This window comes from Aquila chrysaetos, chromosome 19, assembly GCF_900496995.4.
Source record: "Aquila chrysaetos chrysaetos chromosome 19, bAquChr1.4, whole genome shotgun sequence".
Lineage (NCBI taxonomy): Eukaryota > Metazoa > Chordata > Aves > Accipitriformes > Accipitridae > Aquila > Aquila chrysaetos.
This window is the reverse complement of record NC_044022.1, coordinates 12,708,561-12,725,484: the sequence shown is the minus strand read 5'-3', so window position 1 is coordinate 12,725,484 and position 16,924 is coordinate 12,708,561. Positions and strand designations below refer to the sequence as shown.

At 39.7% G+C, this 16,924-nt stretch overlaps 1 protein-coding gene across 1 annotated transcript; it reads right to left on the bottom strand.

The window, feature by feature from the left end:
- Window positions 1-310: 310 nt before the first annotated feature.
- On the bottom strand, window positions 311-6,960 carry LOC115353351 (interstitial collagenase-like). Its single transcript, XM_030042644.2, has 10 exons — window positions 6,817-6,960; window positions 5,686-5,930; window positions 5,259-5,407; window positions 5,043-5,168; window positions 4,134-4,295; window positions 3,647-3,764; window positions 2,836-2,969; window positions 1,641-1,800; window positions 623-723; window positions 311-411 (listed from the first exon to the last, which is right to left on the bottom strand). Exons 1-10 carry the CDS (start codon window positions 6,919-6,921, stop codon window positions 311-313), a joined length of 1,401 nt encoding a protein of 466 aa, XP_029898504.1. The 5' UTR covers window positions 6,922-6,960.
- Between the last annotated feature and the right edge of the window lie 9,964 nt (window positions 6,961-16,924).

The following is a 16,924-nucleotide window of genomic DNA, read 5'->3' as shown; positions in this document are numbered from 1 at the left end:
GGGAAAAAGATCTGATGTTTCATGCCAGAATACATTTTTTAGTGTTTGGAAGCTAGACTTGGCTCTTGAGTATTAGTACAAATAAGACGTCAAGGACACAATGATATGACAAACATAATTTATTAAGAAACTTTAATATAGCAGGTGAAATGGTGATAAATTATATAACTGTATTTGTTTACAGTAAATAATTATTAAGACTATACTTCCACAGCATTTGGGCAGAAATCCATTCTGACCTGATAGTCACGAAATGCTGAAAAGGTCAGCACATAGAAACATACAGTGTGCATATGGAAAAACATTGCAATTAACAATTAAACCAGCTGATGCTCTTCATTTTTCTGACAATCCGTTTGGCACGAGGATCAAACTGGAACTGAGTTGTTCCATGGAAGAAGTAGACATAGCCTAGAAATAAAATTTAATCCAATTATATTTCATAGGTGACTTCTTTTCAGTATTTTGGGAAAAAAATACCCAACATAATCCATCCATGTATACTTGCTATTTTTTGTTTCCATCTCATTAAGGTTAATAACAGGTTTTTGAAAACAAATGATTCTATGTACAGAAGCCCAAATATTCAAGTAAACTCATATTAAGGCTATGTTTTACTTACCATTTTTCTGGAAAACAGCATCAACTCTGCCAATTTTTCCAAAGTCGGAGACTATTTTCCTGGGATAATCACTATCCATGGATTTTTTGTTTTCATCATATCTTAACACAAGAAACATCATTACAATTTGTGAGGAAGCAGACAATATTTTGAAAGTCCAAAGCAAATTCATACACATATGCAAATCTACTGTTACTATGAAGTCTTATAAAGATTAGCTGAAGTAGCTTTTTGATCCTTTCTGTTATGTATTAAGGTTCGCACATTATGAGTGTCTTGAGATTCAAAAATCCTGCCTTCGGTAAAGTTTGTAACAAGGCTCTCAAGGACCTTGGAAATGCAGCCCAGGAATTTATTAATGCATTTCTGGACTGTCCAGAGCCTTGGCCACCACTTGCATATAAAATGAGCTTCTATCTCAAGGCACTGGATATCCAGTTCAGTATAAAAGCAAAACATGAAACTTGGGAATAGAAGATGGTAGCACAGTCCTGAAACATACTTGTATTAGTGTCAACCGTGTACTTCTTAAACAAAATTACTCTCTGGAATTTGTCATGAGCTACACTTGAACTATAAATACGACCAACTGTACAATAAAATATTTATAGTGTGTTCACAGAGAAATTCAGTTACAACCCTTTTTATTAGCAGTTCATTTTGTTTGAAATGTGAATGAAAAGTGGACACTATCACAACATTGCACAGAAACCCAGCACTGTTGTGGAGAAAAAGTGAATAATTTACTAGAAAATCACTCTTTTATTGGGCAGATGTTTCATTCACTTGCAAGTAATTACATTCCTGCTACAAGAACCTAATGAATGTCAAAAAAATTCTATAGAAAAGTTGACATTTCCTAGCAAGTGCTTAAAATTTTTAAACTTCCAGAGAATCCTGTTTAAATTTCTGGAGTATATCTGGTTTAAACATCATTGCACTTGAATTTTATAGTAATTCATCAGTTCTCAGGGACAAGTGAAGATATGCCTTCTAGTAAATGAACATTAAGTCTTACCTCCAGTATCTGTCAGCTATAAAGAAGTATGTTTTTCCTGTGGCTTCATCACTGTAAGCTGCATTAACTCTTTTAACAGTCTTTGGGAACCCCAAATGATAGATTTGTTTAGGATAGCCAGGTGCAATGTCATATCCCCTGAGAACCCAATATTTATCCTCTGAAAAATATAAGCACATTTAATTTTTTTTTCTATTTATAAACAGCATTTAATTGCATTTTAGATGAGTAGCAAACAATGTGTCTTAGATATCCATATTATTCCTTTCAGGTTATTACTTTAGAAAATGGTTCTAATTCGTACACTGGGACTACATCATGAAGACAATGGAAATGTCTTTTGTTTATATGAGTAAAAAATTAGAAGCATAAGGTGTATGGATAGTACTTCTCCTAGATTTTTTTCAAATTAATATAAAGTATGTGTCTGTGTAACAACTTGGGGAGGGCTGGGGGTTGATGAGTTAATCCATTGACATTGGGTTGAGATATTAAGTTTATTAAATTCCTGTAATATGCTACTTGATTATAGAGCCATATAATATTTTGAAAACTAGACAATGTGCATTAAATTAAACTGTTACGAAGGGCATATGTCTAATCAAAATGCTTTAGTAATTTTAGATGCAGTTATATTTATATACGGTAATATATCATGTACTGTAATATGTGCGTAATGAAGTTATTTGAGACATTTAAAGCGTATTTGAGACATTTAATGAAAAGGACTGATTTTTTTTCAGTGAACAATTTTCCTCTCACAGTATGCTTTTCCACCAAAGTTTTGTTGTTGTTGTTGTTTTTTCCAAAATATCACAAAATACTAATAAGCATATCAATAACAGTAGTGTACAAATTCCTGTATTTACCAACCGAATTCAGCAAAAATCCTTCTGCATAAAGCATAATGCTGTTGCCTGAAGAGAACTAGACCTGAAGAAGGGAAACTATTTTCAGGTCTTGTTTTTCAGAGCATTAACTATAACAGAGGGGTAAGTTTTCAGGATTATGACCGCTGGAGATCCCTTACAGCAGTATAACTCTATGCACCTCTCGTTTAACTATTTGCAGATCTGTAAGAATCTCTGTTTCACTGATCTTCCTTAAAAAGTAATTTGACTTTTGTAATTGCATAGTTTGCAAAGGAGCAGTGAGTAACTGGTCAGAAAAAGTAGACAATTTCAGATTCCATTACCTTTAAAAAGTAAAACTTCATCCCTCTCAATGTTTTCATAAGCAGCTTGAATTCCTGATGGTAACTTTGGCCAGAACAGTGAGATAAAATTGAGCTCTGCCTCTGTCCTCTCAGGATGTTTGCGCAGCATGTATCTGGTTTAAACAAAAATTGATGTAATAAAATAGTTCCACTCCTATCATAAGTGCAAAATAATTATTATAGATCCTGGAGTATAACATGGGGGAGATGTGTACCTGGGTGTGAATATCCCCCTCCACTGAATGTAAAGGAAATCTAGAGCGACTGCACTCTTATCTTTAGCACCTAAGTTGCATGCTAAAAAACAGGCAAGATGAATATAAGGCCTTCTATTTCTCTGTAGAACAAGCAGGCTAAGAGTTGGCTTCAGTAACCACCTAACAGGCATCTTTCTACATAACAGCACTTTCAGTTCTGCCCCTGCTCTTGTGTTGAGGAGTAGCAGAAAGGTTACAGTGTGGGACCCATGGACACATTGCTAAGGAATATATGAATGCTCTTGCTTTGCTCTTCGTTGAATCTAGTTCAGAGACAAGTCTGTGGCAGCAGTGGCCACAGCAGCAGAACAGTTGGAAAGCAACCTACAAGCCCTCATCTCCTTCACTGCTCTTGTCAACTAGGGCTCCTAGGATTCATGATTTGAGAACTTTTGCTTGTGTAAATACATAGTGGTTTTCTAGGGCTTCTCTTTGTACTACATTCCAAAAGGACATTTTCCCTCATGGATTACAGATTTTTTTTAAACTACTGAATATTTTAAAGAGATAATATATATGCTTATTGTTGTTACCTGCCCTTGAAGAATATTGTTTCTCCACGTAGGGTAGTAATGGCATCAAATGTCAAATTTGGGTCACAAGCTTGTGGAGTTACGGGTCCTGTTGGCTGCACAGCAGCATTAGACTGTCCTATAGGAAGAATATTTTATCTTTAAGTATGGAGAAATATAAAGACAGCATTTAGAAGGTCCTCGAGGACACCAAGAACCCTCTTCACAGAGAATGAGAAGGCATGTGGTTTTAAACTAAGAGTCTGTCACTGAAAGCAGGCTTTTAATGTTGATAAAATCAGTTGTGTTTATCTTTTCCAAAATGAGGTTTTTGCAGAACTGGACCTCAGCTGAGGTTAGCTTCCAGGAAATTTCTGTCTTTCATTATTCATTGTTCAGCAACAGTTAAATCTCTCATTTTGGTGGAATAACCATATTTTAAATATATTCTTATTACTGTTCACCAGCCTCCGAAGTAGAAATATTAAATAAAAATATTATTTCTTACCATAGATGGCTTGAATGCCATCAATGTCATCCTGAGGAAGAAGGAATTCATTGGGATCCGTGTAGGAGTAAGTTGGATACATCAGTGCTCCAGGATCATTTGAATGAGACAGACCCAGCGAATGGCCAAGCTCATGGGCAACAACAATGAACAAATTGTAGCCTGTAGAATAAAAATCATATGAAACAAGGTAAAATCTGTTTCAGTATTCAGCACAGTTGACTAAATGGGGAACAGTTATGCATCCTCCCAAAATACACTACAGGTACAAGAGAGGCTGTAAGTAATGCTATCAATCAACATCACAACTCAAAAATATTGTGACAGAAGAGCTATATGAGTACTTAAAGAACGTCCAGCCTTAATTGTGGTCTCATTGTCCTTTCTCTAGTGTCCTTGTGACTTAAACACAAACCCTGTTTCTCCTGCTATCACATAAACTGCTCAGATTGAGGATCATGCCAACAAGTGGAGGTTCAGTGATCCAACAGAAAAAAACCTTCAAAACAAACACTGAGATAATAGTTTTGGTGATACTCAAATACCCTAGTTAGCACCAAACTTTGAAGTGTTAGCTTAAGAAAGAGAAAGGATTTGACTTGAGAAGTTTACCACCAGATCTTCCTGTATCCAAGTTTTAGGTTTTATCTGAACAAAAAAAGTATTTTTAAGGGCTCACTTAGTTGCCATTATAAACCACTATGACCTAAAAAATCTTTTTTTCTGCAAATAGATTCCTACAAATGGCAAAAAAAAAGAGCAAAGCAATTTAAAAAAGGTAAGTTCTGCTGCTTTTGCTCACTTTTTGCCTGTAATCAGGCTCAGGAACTAAGCATCACACGAGATAAGATTGTATGAGGTAAAACTATATAAATGAAATATAAAGTAATCCAGTTACAAAGTCCTTACCTCTTCCATCTTTTGTCCAGGCTTCCTCCTCATCAAGATGTACATCTCCACCAATACCTTCACCAGGCTGGAAAGCATGAGCCAGCTGCCCATTGGGGCCATCAAAAGGAGAGTTGTCTTGGTGGTCTAAAATTAAGAGGGAAAAAATCAGTTAGAATCCTAAATTATTTCTATGATTGCAGATGGCTATTTAATATGTAAACATATCAATGTTACCTCTATAAGCAAAAGAGATCATTATATCTGCTTCTTTGTCCTCAATTTTTTGGAATGTCAATGGTGTCACGTTGCTCCAGACACTGAGAGCTTTTTGGATTGCTTCATCTACATCGGCTTGTCTCATCTTTGGGGTGTAATTCAAAATCCTTCAAAGCAAGCCCAGCACATTATATATTGTTAAGAATACAGCATTTTAGCTGAAAAATAATAACTTGTACAAAAGTCAGAAATCTTAGACATATCCTTCATGAATGAAAATTAATAATGTCTTCATTTTAGATACCACCTTCTAGAGTGCCTGTCTTCTTCCAGAAATCAGTTAATCACTCTGGATATCCATATATGGCATAATGTACTTACTTCAGACCCCCCAAAATTAGGATGCTAGCTTTATATCTTTTTGAATCTGATTAGGAAAGGTTACCTGTATGTCAGATTATTTCTTTTCCATTTGGGATTCCCTGCTGTGAACACGTATTGCCCTATATCAGGTATACCACATCTGGGTTTTTTCATCATCTCCAAAGTGTCAAGATCAGGTTTCCCAGTCACTTGTAGTCCATAGAATGCCTGCATTTCCTTGAGCTTTTCAGCAAGGGAATTTTCACCCTTCTGTCTTACATGAGGGCGGTCATGCCTTTGAAGACCATAGAAATTCTGTAGATAACTCTGAACAAGAGTTTAAAAAAAGAAGAACATTGTGGCATATCAGTACTGCCTTCAGTCACACTTAAATTTTCTAAGTAATCTTGAACTGTTCCCATATTGACATGCCCTGTGTTCACCAGCAGCAAGAACAGCCTATTTTCTCCAGGAGTTGGTGTGAAGAGTCAGATATAACTTAGAGTTTTCATATAGTTTTCCGAATTTCTTGTTTCACAGGTGGTATATGTGAAGAAATGTCTTTAAAATCTAATATTTACTGTTAATAATTAATTCCACATTATTTATGGTGCCCAATTACTCTTACAGCAAAAGTTATGAGGAAGCTTATAACTGCTGTCTTTCAAGGAAATAGAGATTGGCAGTGAGACTCCACACAGCCAGGATTCCCAACAAAGCAGGTGACTACTACTAGAGAGTCAGCACTTGGCAAATCATGTCATTTATTTTTAGCTACAAAATAAGATATTAGGAACTCAGGTCTTCCTACTAAATTTCAGCAATTTTGTCTCCAATAAATAGTGTTGTTTCTATGTAAGTGTTGTATTTCTCATAGATGTCCCCTTTTTTCAAAGTATTCCATAAAAAATCCATTCAGCAAAATGTTGAAATACATGCCTGCTTCAACCAAGTTTCCTCCCTTATGTTACTGAGACCAGTCATACCGGAAGTTTCAAAGCACATTCCGAAATGTAAATTATTGCTGAGTTTGACTACTTCTGCACAGCCACAGAGCCTTGCTGCTAGAACTCATGCTTTGATAGCTTTGTTGTCACTTTACTGACAACATGAAAAGTGAAGTTATACAATATTCAGATGACTTTTGGGTAAGTTCCACATAATTTTCACACTACCTTATGTTTTACTTAGAAATGTACTGAAAAATATTTACCTCTACGAGCCGTAGGGTTTTTCCCTCATCTTCTGCTTCTGGAGCCACAGGAAAAGCAGAGGAGACAGCCACATATACCAACAGGAGAAGCGAAAGGGTCTTCATCCTTGTCTAAGCTTGTCTGCCTCAGTTTCAGTCTTGAGCTATTGAACATGCTTCTCAGCTCTGTTTATATAGCTAATTCGTCAATCAGTGACAGTCTGACTCATGCTGTATAATATCCTCTGATTAGTAAAAATGATGCATAACAGTTTCTTCATCAGGTAATGACGCAATGTGTTTAACTAACGTTACTGTCCTTACTTTGCCTGAGCCTTCTGTTTTGGGCAATTTTGTAGTGTGTTTAATAAATAAGGAAATGCTATTCAGGTAAAATGTGGAGCTACATTTCATAGGTATTTTTGAATCATGAATTTAGGCTATTTGTAGGATAAGGTCTTGACAAACTGGAGAAATAATAAGAAATAACTTATAACAGTAACATACCATTGTATTATAATGAATAACATTATGCTATATATATGATATATATATTTTAATATTTAACAAAATATAGCATATTATGTCATAATATGTAATAATAAAATATAAAAGACAGTACAAAGAACCAATCTTATCTAGCAATAATCAGCATCATAACTCCAGTAGGGCTGTCATCGGCTAATTAAAAGTTCTGTCTAAAACAATCTTATGATGCTAGCAAAAGTGAGTGCTAAAATGATTCAACTTGTTTTGACTGATATTAACAAAAATCAGTCATGTTACTGGAATGCATAAACTGGGTTCCCATATGCATGGTAAGTAAAATAATGTTTATAACCTTGTCAGCACAGGTAAGGTCTCAGCTGCGACAGTGTGTTTGGATCCAGGCAGAGAGATGACCTCTGGTTGGAAAGATTCCGTAAAGCCCAACAGGAACTTTTGTGAGTCTGGAAAAGGAAAATGAAAGTAACTATTTTGTGACTCTGTGTTCACTGTTTCATGGAAGGAAGAGCAAGGGGAGCCATGATAAATGCTGTTAAATACATGAAAGTTTTTTCCTAAAAGGGAAACAGTGACTGTTCTCCAAGACTCTAGAATGGTCTTAAACAACAGCGATTAAGTTTAGACATGAGGTTTGGGATTCAGCTGCCTGAGCATTAGTGCTATTTGAGATGCTCTAGGGAATCCGACCTGACCTCCAGATGCCCTGGAAGGATGTAGGTCTCTGTAGCTCCTGTGTCATGGCAGCCAGGCCCAGGTGGGTGTCTCAGGTACAGGCAAATGAGCAATAAGGTGCAATCAGCTTTAAGTGTTTCATTGTGTAGATATCCGTAAGTTATTTAGGTGTCTAAACACTCCTTTTGGACAATGGTTTCTAGAAAGTGATTCAACTGACTGTGTGACGTGGACTTTAAGATGAGATGAACTGCTCTCTATACTTCATTGACTGTATTGGCTAGGACTGTATCAATGATAAGAGGAGTTTAAATACCCAGAACACATGTGGGAACCTACAGCATAGACACCTAAACTGAGGAAAACATTTCTAACTGCAAGGACAGCTAAACGCTAGAGTAGATGGCCTGAAGGGGCTGCATGTTTGCTAACTCTGGAAGCTGTCAAGTACACACTGGACACCTTTCAGAATGGTTTTGGTGTTGCTGTCCTTGTTGGAGGCAGAGCCTCCTTGGAGAACTTAAAAGGGAAACAGTAAATGCTAGTGTGAGAGGGAGAAATACAAATATGTACCATTATTTTTTTTTCTGACATATGACCGAGTTTTGCTTTGAAGGAGCTCAATACAGGATGAAAATTTTAATCGTGCTGGGAAGTACTTCACTTAGTTTCCCAAATGTCAGGGAAAAATAATGTACGTAGTATATGATTCTACACTCACTGTAGTGTAGCTCCCCCTAATTATATCTAGGTTCAGCAGAGCAGACTTCATTCCTGGGAAAAAATAAATTACTTCCAATGCAAGTCACATTGCTTGTCTAGAGTAATTGACTAAAGCTGATACAGGACATTTCAAAAGCAGAAGCTGGTATTTGAAATGACCAGGAAAATAATTCTTCAAAGGGTAAAGCTTTTGTAGATGTAAAAAGATTCAGCCTCATGGTTCATAGTCCAAGAAAACTTCATTGTTGATTATTCTTAATCCATCTCGATTTTCAGACATGAACAAAATAATTTTGTGTGTTAGATACTTCTCCAAAGTCTTTGCTACAATTCATATGATCCTGGGATTTGTGAAATGCTGCTTAACTTCTCTAACTCTGTTGCTAAACAAGTGTTATTTCCCTGTAAATATTTCTCCTTCATGTGTTTCTGTAGGCTGGTTTATATAGTTCCCGATTCAATAACTCTGTTTATTTCTTCTTCTTTTGTTTCCTAAGGAGTAGTTATGTCCTTATTTCTTCTATCCCCTTTTCTTTTATTTTCCGAAGGCATCATAGGCATGTTTAAACACATGAGATGCAGATTAATCAGATGAGTCCGGTGACTGAGATGGGAACGTTAGGAAATCATGTGTTGCAGCTTGCACAGAGAGGTTCTGCTGCCTTGCACATTTCTGCGAAGGGTCTATGGCCAAATTTTAATGTGACCATGAGGATATTGAGTCAGGCAGAGGGTGAGAAGGAACATCTGGTTGTTTTCCAGGGAATTTTAAATAAATTACTTTCCAAGGCAGCCAGTCCTGGACTCCAGCACTAGCTGTGGGAACTGTAAGTATTTGAAGAGTCATCAAGTGGTAAACCTTAAACAGCACCAGGAAGAGGAAGCAGAAGCAGTGGCTTCCCTCTGTCTTGGGAATTTCCACAGTGTTGGGCTACAAAGTCATGTCCCGTTTCACTGTCTGCATTGGCTTCCTACTGCGTGTCCTTCGGCACATCTCCCTCAAACAAGGGAAGGAGAGGTTTCAGGCTCTTCCTATGGTGTGGCAGCTAGCACATTGCCACCCTCTCCTTTTCAAGCACTTGCCTTCAGACAAAAAACTCAAAAACCAAGAGGAGACATGAATATGCCAAAATGAAACTGAGACCCCGCGAAATACACAAGAATTTTTACTGAGTGCCAACCAATATCTACACAGTCCCTCAGTTTGCTTGTGGGACCGTTGTGTTCACCTGCACCTGACCGGCACAGTCTGTCCTGGCCTCTCACTAAAACACATTTCTAGCTATTTTCCTGGGCCAGGGGCTCTGTCCCGTGTGGAGGGGTCTCAGTGACAGCCCCTGGGGTGGCACCAGAGGCTGGAGGCCCCCATGTCTGTGGTGAGGCAACTGGAGAGACCGAGGTGCATGCATGTCAGTTGGGTGCATATGTAGGTGTGGAAGCACTAACAAAGATCCAGCTGGATGAGCCAGTGAGTGGGGTAAGAGGTTGGGAGCTGGGTATTAAAGAGGCCATAAGCCAGGGCTGGATACTGGAGAGACCAGGGTTCTGTGGGTTGGCTACTTGAGGTACCTGGGGCCCGAGTCAGTAACTGGGGAGGCTGTGGAATCTGGGTTCGGCGGAGAAACCTGTTTGTGTGGGTATCCATGAAGCAGCAGGGGACACCAGCACATCCCAGGGCAACTGCTGGATGGATGGGTTGTCTGAGCCCAGCTGCCGGGGGATCCATAGTGACTTTGTGTGTGTGCGCATATGTGTATGTGTGTGTACATGTGCCTACTGGGAATACACGTTCAGCATTACTGCTGGCTGGACCTGGGGGCATGGAGCTGCAGCAGCTTCACCTCTGTCAGGCTACCAGATTTGGACAACTCCTAACACATTGGCCCTGCCTGAAGTTTTCCTAAAATCTCCATGTAACCAATGAAGAGAGGTAAACTTTGCCCTTAACTACCCCCAGTTGTTCTTCAGAGGCAGCTCTTACCTGGACTATGAGCACCAGTACCTCACTCAGGTCGCCCCGAATCACCCCACCAGGTCTGGGACCCATCTGCTAAGTCACTGCTAAACCCAAACTGGGCACCTAAGGAAGAGGGGATAGACACTGTTGTTGAGAAAGGGTCAGTGTTTTCAAGGGTTGTTCCATTGTACACCCAGGCAGTCCAGGCTTGCGTGTCCCTGTATTAGCAATAATCCTCCTTTATTTGCACGCTTCTTCCTCAGCAAAACCGCACCCTTGATGTTCATGTTGAGACAAGGGACCTCGAAGTGTCCCTTTTCTAGGTACTCTACTCACTGTTCCTCATTCATTAAGTCTGCATAGGAATGTAAGCACTGCCAGAGGTCTAACCAGCATGTGTCCTCCTTCCATCATTGATTGAAAAGGACATTTAGGCAGAAGCATGAGAGGACACATATTTCCCCAGAAGAGTCTCCCAGCCTGGAACAATTTTCTGCCTCAGTGATTTTGATTTACTTTGTACTTCACTATACCTGGAGCTTGCATTTGGCTCTCCAGGCTGTTTCCCTTTTCCCCTAGTTATATCTGATAATGTTTTAAAATGTTTAAAATGTTCTAATGGCTTTCATCCTTCATGCCACATCCCTGACTAAATAATGAAAAAATAAATTCACAGTGTGAATCATAGTGGGGTTTCTCTAAATCAAAGTTTCTCACTACAGAATTACTGTGGAAAAGGGAACTTCTATTGGTAGTTCTGTAATTTTGATATTACAAAAATTAAAAGTAGTACTTCATAATTCTAAGAATTGTTTACTATTACAATTTGTCACAATGATGTTTGCAATTGCTTTCTCAGTAGCAGGTGGCACTACAAAGTACAGTCATAATTCTTGCAGGAAGTACTTTTATGTCCATTCTGTGCTCTTTATGCGTATCTTCATCTTTTCATGTGTTTCCAATCTATTTTGAAGCAACAAAATAAAAATCTTTCCGCAAACCAAGTATGTTATCCTGAAACAAGCTATTTTCCTTGGAGCATGTCACTTTTCATGTGAAGACTGAAGTGTCAAAGATATGTCACTGTGCAGCAATATTCAACTGGTTGCCAGATAGTCACATGAAGTTGGAGAGTGCATTAAGAATTTTCTCTTAGTGAGCAAAGTACGTTTTAACACTGAGATGAAAAAGCCAAAGGCAACCCTCCAAGTCAGATGTCTTAAAGTTTGCACAAGCTTGTGGCTTAACGTCACCCAATGTTAAACATTTCCTTTATAGAAATGCTGTTGATTCTGCTCCAAGGGAATGATCAGTCACTCCGTTTACAAACCAAGGTGCTATGCTGGTCAGTGTTAGGAGCACAATGATATAGTTCAAACCATGCTGAAGTCCAGAGGCCACCGCAACAGGGCTCAGGATGTCAGATGCTGAATCAGTCCTAATTATTCTATTGTAGAAGACCAATTCAACGTGACAAGTTACAGACTGGGGCAGTGCCTGAGTTACACCTCAGTGACTTGCACAGTCTCAGACATTGCATCATCAATGATTTCAGTAAAAGGAGAAGGGAAGGAGTGCCACTTTCCATGCCAAGCACCTGTTTCCTGAACACACAGGAAAACCAAATCACATTCTTCATCCCTGCAGCTGAGCTGTTGCCTGGGATGGGAACCTGCTCTGTTGTGTCCTGGGCATGACTTCCCTGTTGGCAGAGAGGCCCTGGGATGCCTTGCAGAGCCAACCTTACCAGCTCAAAGTCCTTTGCCTTTACACTTGGCAGTTGTCACACAAGTTGTGCAGATATAAAACTTGCCCTGAAAGAGGCAGCAAGAAGAGATCAATGTCTCCACACCGATCTACAAAATAAGTCTGCATATGCCCCGGGGCTCTGGACTATTTGGGACATACTGGAATTGCTACAGGCTCACAGACCCCCAGCTGGATGCATGGCACAAATGCCAGAAGATCCCATGAGACTGCTACCACTTGTGAACCTCCAAGATCCGTTGTCCTGCTGGCAGGGAGCAAACATGAATGGGCTGATTGGAGACCAGCCAGATGGCAGTTCAGAGGCTGCCAGGGAATCATCTTGAAACAAAGTCTGCTCCTTGGCAGCCTTTAACTGTTTTCTCTGGAATACCAACGGCAGCTGAGATGTATCTTTCCAGTTCTGAGTTGCCTTCAGCACTTCTGAACTCACAAATCTTCTGCTTCTGCCACCAAGAAAGGGCTTTTTTTTCCTCCCTTTTCCTTAAACCCAAGCCAACATTTCACTAGGAACAACCTCCTGCAAAGAGCTGTTAAATAGACTCATTTTAATTTTGTTCTTTTCTGCCAGGATGTATCAGTTACCTTTGTCTGTTTTACTTAGGTGGTAAACTCTCTGTGGCCTTTTAGTTCTGGGTGTCCAAATCATTACACAATTGCTTTTCTGTTCACTACCATAGCCCTACCTATTGTGGTAATACATATGTGTTCCTGCCAAGAACAATATCAAAGGGCATTTGGCCCTTCTGGGCAGGGTGAGTGTGTGAAACCAAGAAAACCAATAAATGGTTTTCTAAACCAAAGAAAAAGAACATCCAAGCAAACTTTTTTTTCCTCGGGTAGATAGTGTTGGGCCTTCCATGTTGGACCTCCTGGATTGTGTCTGATGGACGCACTACAGAGCCCTTGGCAAAAAGGCAAATAGATATATTCAGATGTAGGCAAAAAGTCCTCCAAGATGAGATGGTGAAAATCACAACAAATGAGACTATTATAAATAAGACATTGAAGAAAACAAAGTAATTTTTGTGACCTGAATTCTAGAGGAGAAAGTCACATGATAAGCCTTTCTTGTGAAGAGACTTCTATCTTCACCCAATTTTCCATGCAAACAGGCTAGAAATTTGCTATATCATGGAAAAAACTGATGTGTTTAGAAGACTGAGAAAACCATAACTGAAATGGTTGGACTGAGTGTACCACAGACAATGAACGTATCAACTCAGAGTCCAGGTCTCAAACTGTATCTCAGAAGAGCACAGGATATCAAATATGGTTCAATGACCTTCCGTTCAAAAGCGTGCTTTCACTCAAATGGTGAGGCTGACTTGTCAGTAGTACCAGAGATTTTCAAAATAAGATTTGTGAAGCAAAAAAGACACCAACATCCAACACTAAACCAGCTAAATTATATTAAGATGGGTAGATCTAGAGTCAGTTAAGCTCTACTTCTGCTACAGATCCAAGACTTCATATGCGACAATTAGTATGATCATCTGTGTGCACAGTTAGTGAAATAAGGAAGGAAAGAGTCCTGACTAATCAGAAATCATCAAAACCAAGGAAGAACTAGTCAGATAAGTATGTGGGAACCAGACAAGTACAAAACAATCATGAAAGTTCTAGGACAAGCCAGCTTTGCTCTGAGAACTATAATCCCATCTGAAAGAGAGTATTTCCAAAAAAAGTTCGAAAGATCAGAGCCAGAAGAGATTATCCCACTTAAAATAACACGGTCTAGTGCAGTTAACCACAATGGCAGTGCTATGGAGGGCACAGATACTGTAGAGGAGGATCAGCAGTAGGAAGAACTGAAGAAAACCACTTAAACCCAGGACTGTTAGAAACTTCCTTAAGGAACTAAAAATCTATAAAGCATGAGCCAAACTGTTCATTCATCTTTTTGACTTTTACTGTTATAGCTGAGACCATGGACTGATTAAGTCTTGCAGTTGTGAGACCACTCAAAAAGCCATATCAGAAACGTGAAAGCAAACCAGAATTTGAAAACAAGAACAGCATGAGGCAAATAATAAGGAACAAATAAACAGCACTGAAATATTTCCTACCAAATTCAATAGAAACTTTCAAGTTAGAAGACTTGAACCTGCTTCCCTGACCATGGCAATATCAGACACCAACCAGAGCTACTCATCTCCTTTTCTGGAGGTGCTGTAACTAAAACTAAACATTTTGATTCTAGTTCTGCTTGGTTAGCAAAGTCTTGTTTGCCACCTCCACAGCAGGGTGTGGCAGCAGTATTTGTCTTGCAAGACTGAGTGTGCCATAATATGTTTTGGACCTTGACAGAATTCAGATAAAATTTGCTCAGTGTCTAGATCCACACTGGAGAGCCCCATTTGAGTAGCCCTGCTACTAGGGGTTTTAAAAATGCATCAGAAAAAAGATTCCACAAAGTGTGTTGAAATAACTCATTGCATTTGTACAATACAGTTGTATGTATAAATACAATACAATTGCCTTGTCCTGACAGGACCAGAGGCAATGGACAGAAACTGAAACACAGGAGGTTCCCTCTGAACATCAGGAAACACTTTTTTACTGAGGGTGACCAAGCACTGACAGAGGCTGCCCAGTGAGGTGGTGGAGTCTTCTTCTTTGGATATGTGCAGAAGTTGTATCTCCAAAAGCCACGTAGAGCCTTGGCAATCCACTCTAGGTGGCCCTGCTTGAGCAAGGGTGTTGGACCAGATGACCTCAAGAGGTCCAAACAACCTCAACGATTCTGTGATTCTGTAATTCATGGAGGAGTCAAATAGAAGAACTATCTTTTCTCTGTTTTTTTGGTTTGGTTTTTTTTTTTTTGTAGGGAAGTTTTCTAATGAGGGGGAGACAGTGGGTACTGGGCAAGATTTTTTACATGCATAAAGGAAAAGATACCTTCTCTAAGACCTTAGATCTTGCTAGCTGTCTATCTGAATGGTTATGGGCCCCTGTGGAGCGTTACCAAGTGATGTCTGACTTCAGCAGCAGGGAGATTATTGTCAGCAGTACTGAACTGGCAGCTGCTGCATGTCTGTCCCCCAGGTCCAGAGAGCCATAAGGCTGGCCACAGAGATCATTGCAGATGGAAGATATGGTGCACTTGGACAAATATGAAAAGTACTGGTGGCCCCATCCTGTTCCTCCCCTCTGGCTGATGAGGACTTCCATCCACCGGTGAAACATCAACATAGAAATATAAACAGTGTGGATGCTCTCAGCAGCCAGGCTCAGACATGCAGTCCTCCCAGTAGCTGCTCCTGCATCTCCTGTATTCCCAGTAACGTACGAGTCCCTGCAGCTTGCAGCCATGCTCCGCCTGCTGGTACTCAGACCTTATAACCTACTCGGCAGCCAGTCCAGCTTGAAGTTCACCCAAACACATATAGAAAGAGCTCACCCACACATAAAACATGATTTACTGAGAAGACAGGCCCAAATGTGCAGGGTGCAGCCAAAGAGGCACATTGACCTGCAGCCTGTTTGCATGCAACCAGCCCCCTTCATCCACTTAATCCTATATTTTCCCACACCTGTTCCTCCCCAATCTACCTCAATCCTTCCATTTCCCTATCTTTGTTTTTTCCCCTAATCAACCCACAATAAATTTTGCACATTCCCATGGTCCCCTTCAAACATGACATAATAAGTTTTATAAAATCCCCAAATGTTTTTCCCCTGGATACTGACTCCTCAGCCTGTGAGGTGGTGTGGACCCTCTCCCGTTGACACATAGTGATGGATGTTCCCCAGCCCATTGGGGCTCCCCCAGGACAGCTGGAGAGGAGCAGAGGCAGGTCAGGGATGACTGGGTCTCCCCTATATGCCAATGTGTACCTCTGCTCCTGTGTTTGTGGAGATGAGCCTTTAATCACATATATATCAATAAATATCTTAGGGTAGGATTCATCACACTTAAGCTTAGCCTTCTATAACCAGGTGTCTGACATAAACTGCTCAAATAGGCTGCCTTTCCAGTCAGTAATGAAAAAGAGCACTTCCATCCCTAGGCACCCACCTCAGGCTGGGAGGGATCACTCTCTGGAGCTCCTGTCCGTCTCTCCATAATTATGAGCAGTAGCTTTGATTTGCCTGTTTGCTTAACTTTGAAATATCTAAAACTGGTTGAAAGCAATCCTAACTCTAGGAACACAAATGCTTTTCCTGTGGACTCCTGGCTGATAGGGCTTTGTGTAGGGTGATGTACAGCATGAAGAGTGGAAAGAAGACGGTAGAAAAAATAAAACAAGACACAATTTTGTATCAAAAGTGAAAACTGCATTGTCCTTTGGTAAGCTAGCCATCCTGATGTTAATTACATACATATATACACATCAGTATGTTAAATACTGTTATGTTATTTACAGAAACACAGATTGTGCAGGGGCTGAGGTTTGCTAACACTGAAATACCTATACATTCCATATATTTATAAAAGAAAAAGTGTTTCTAGTGCAATAACACTACATTCTTTCCAACACCATTACAGATTTCATTTTC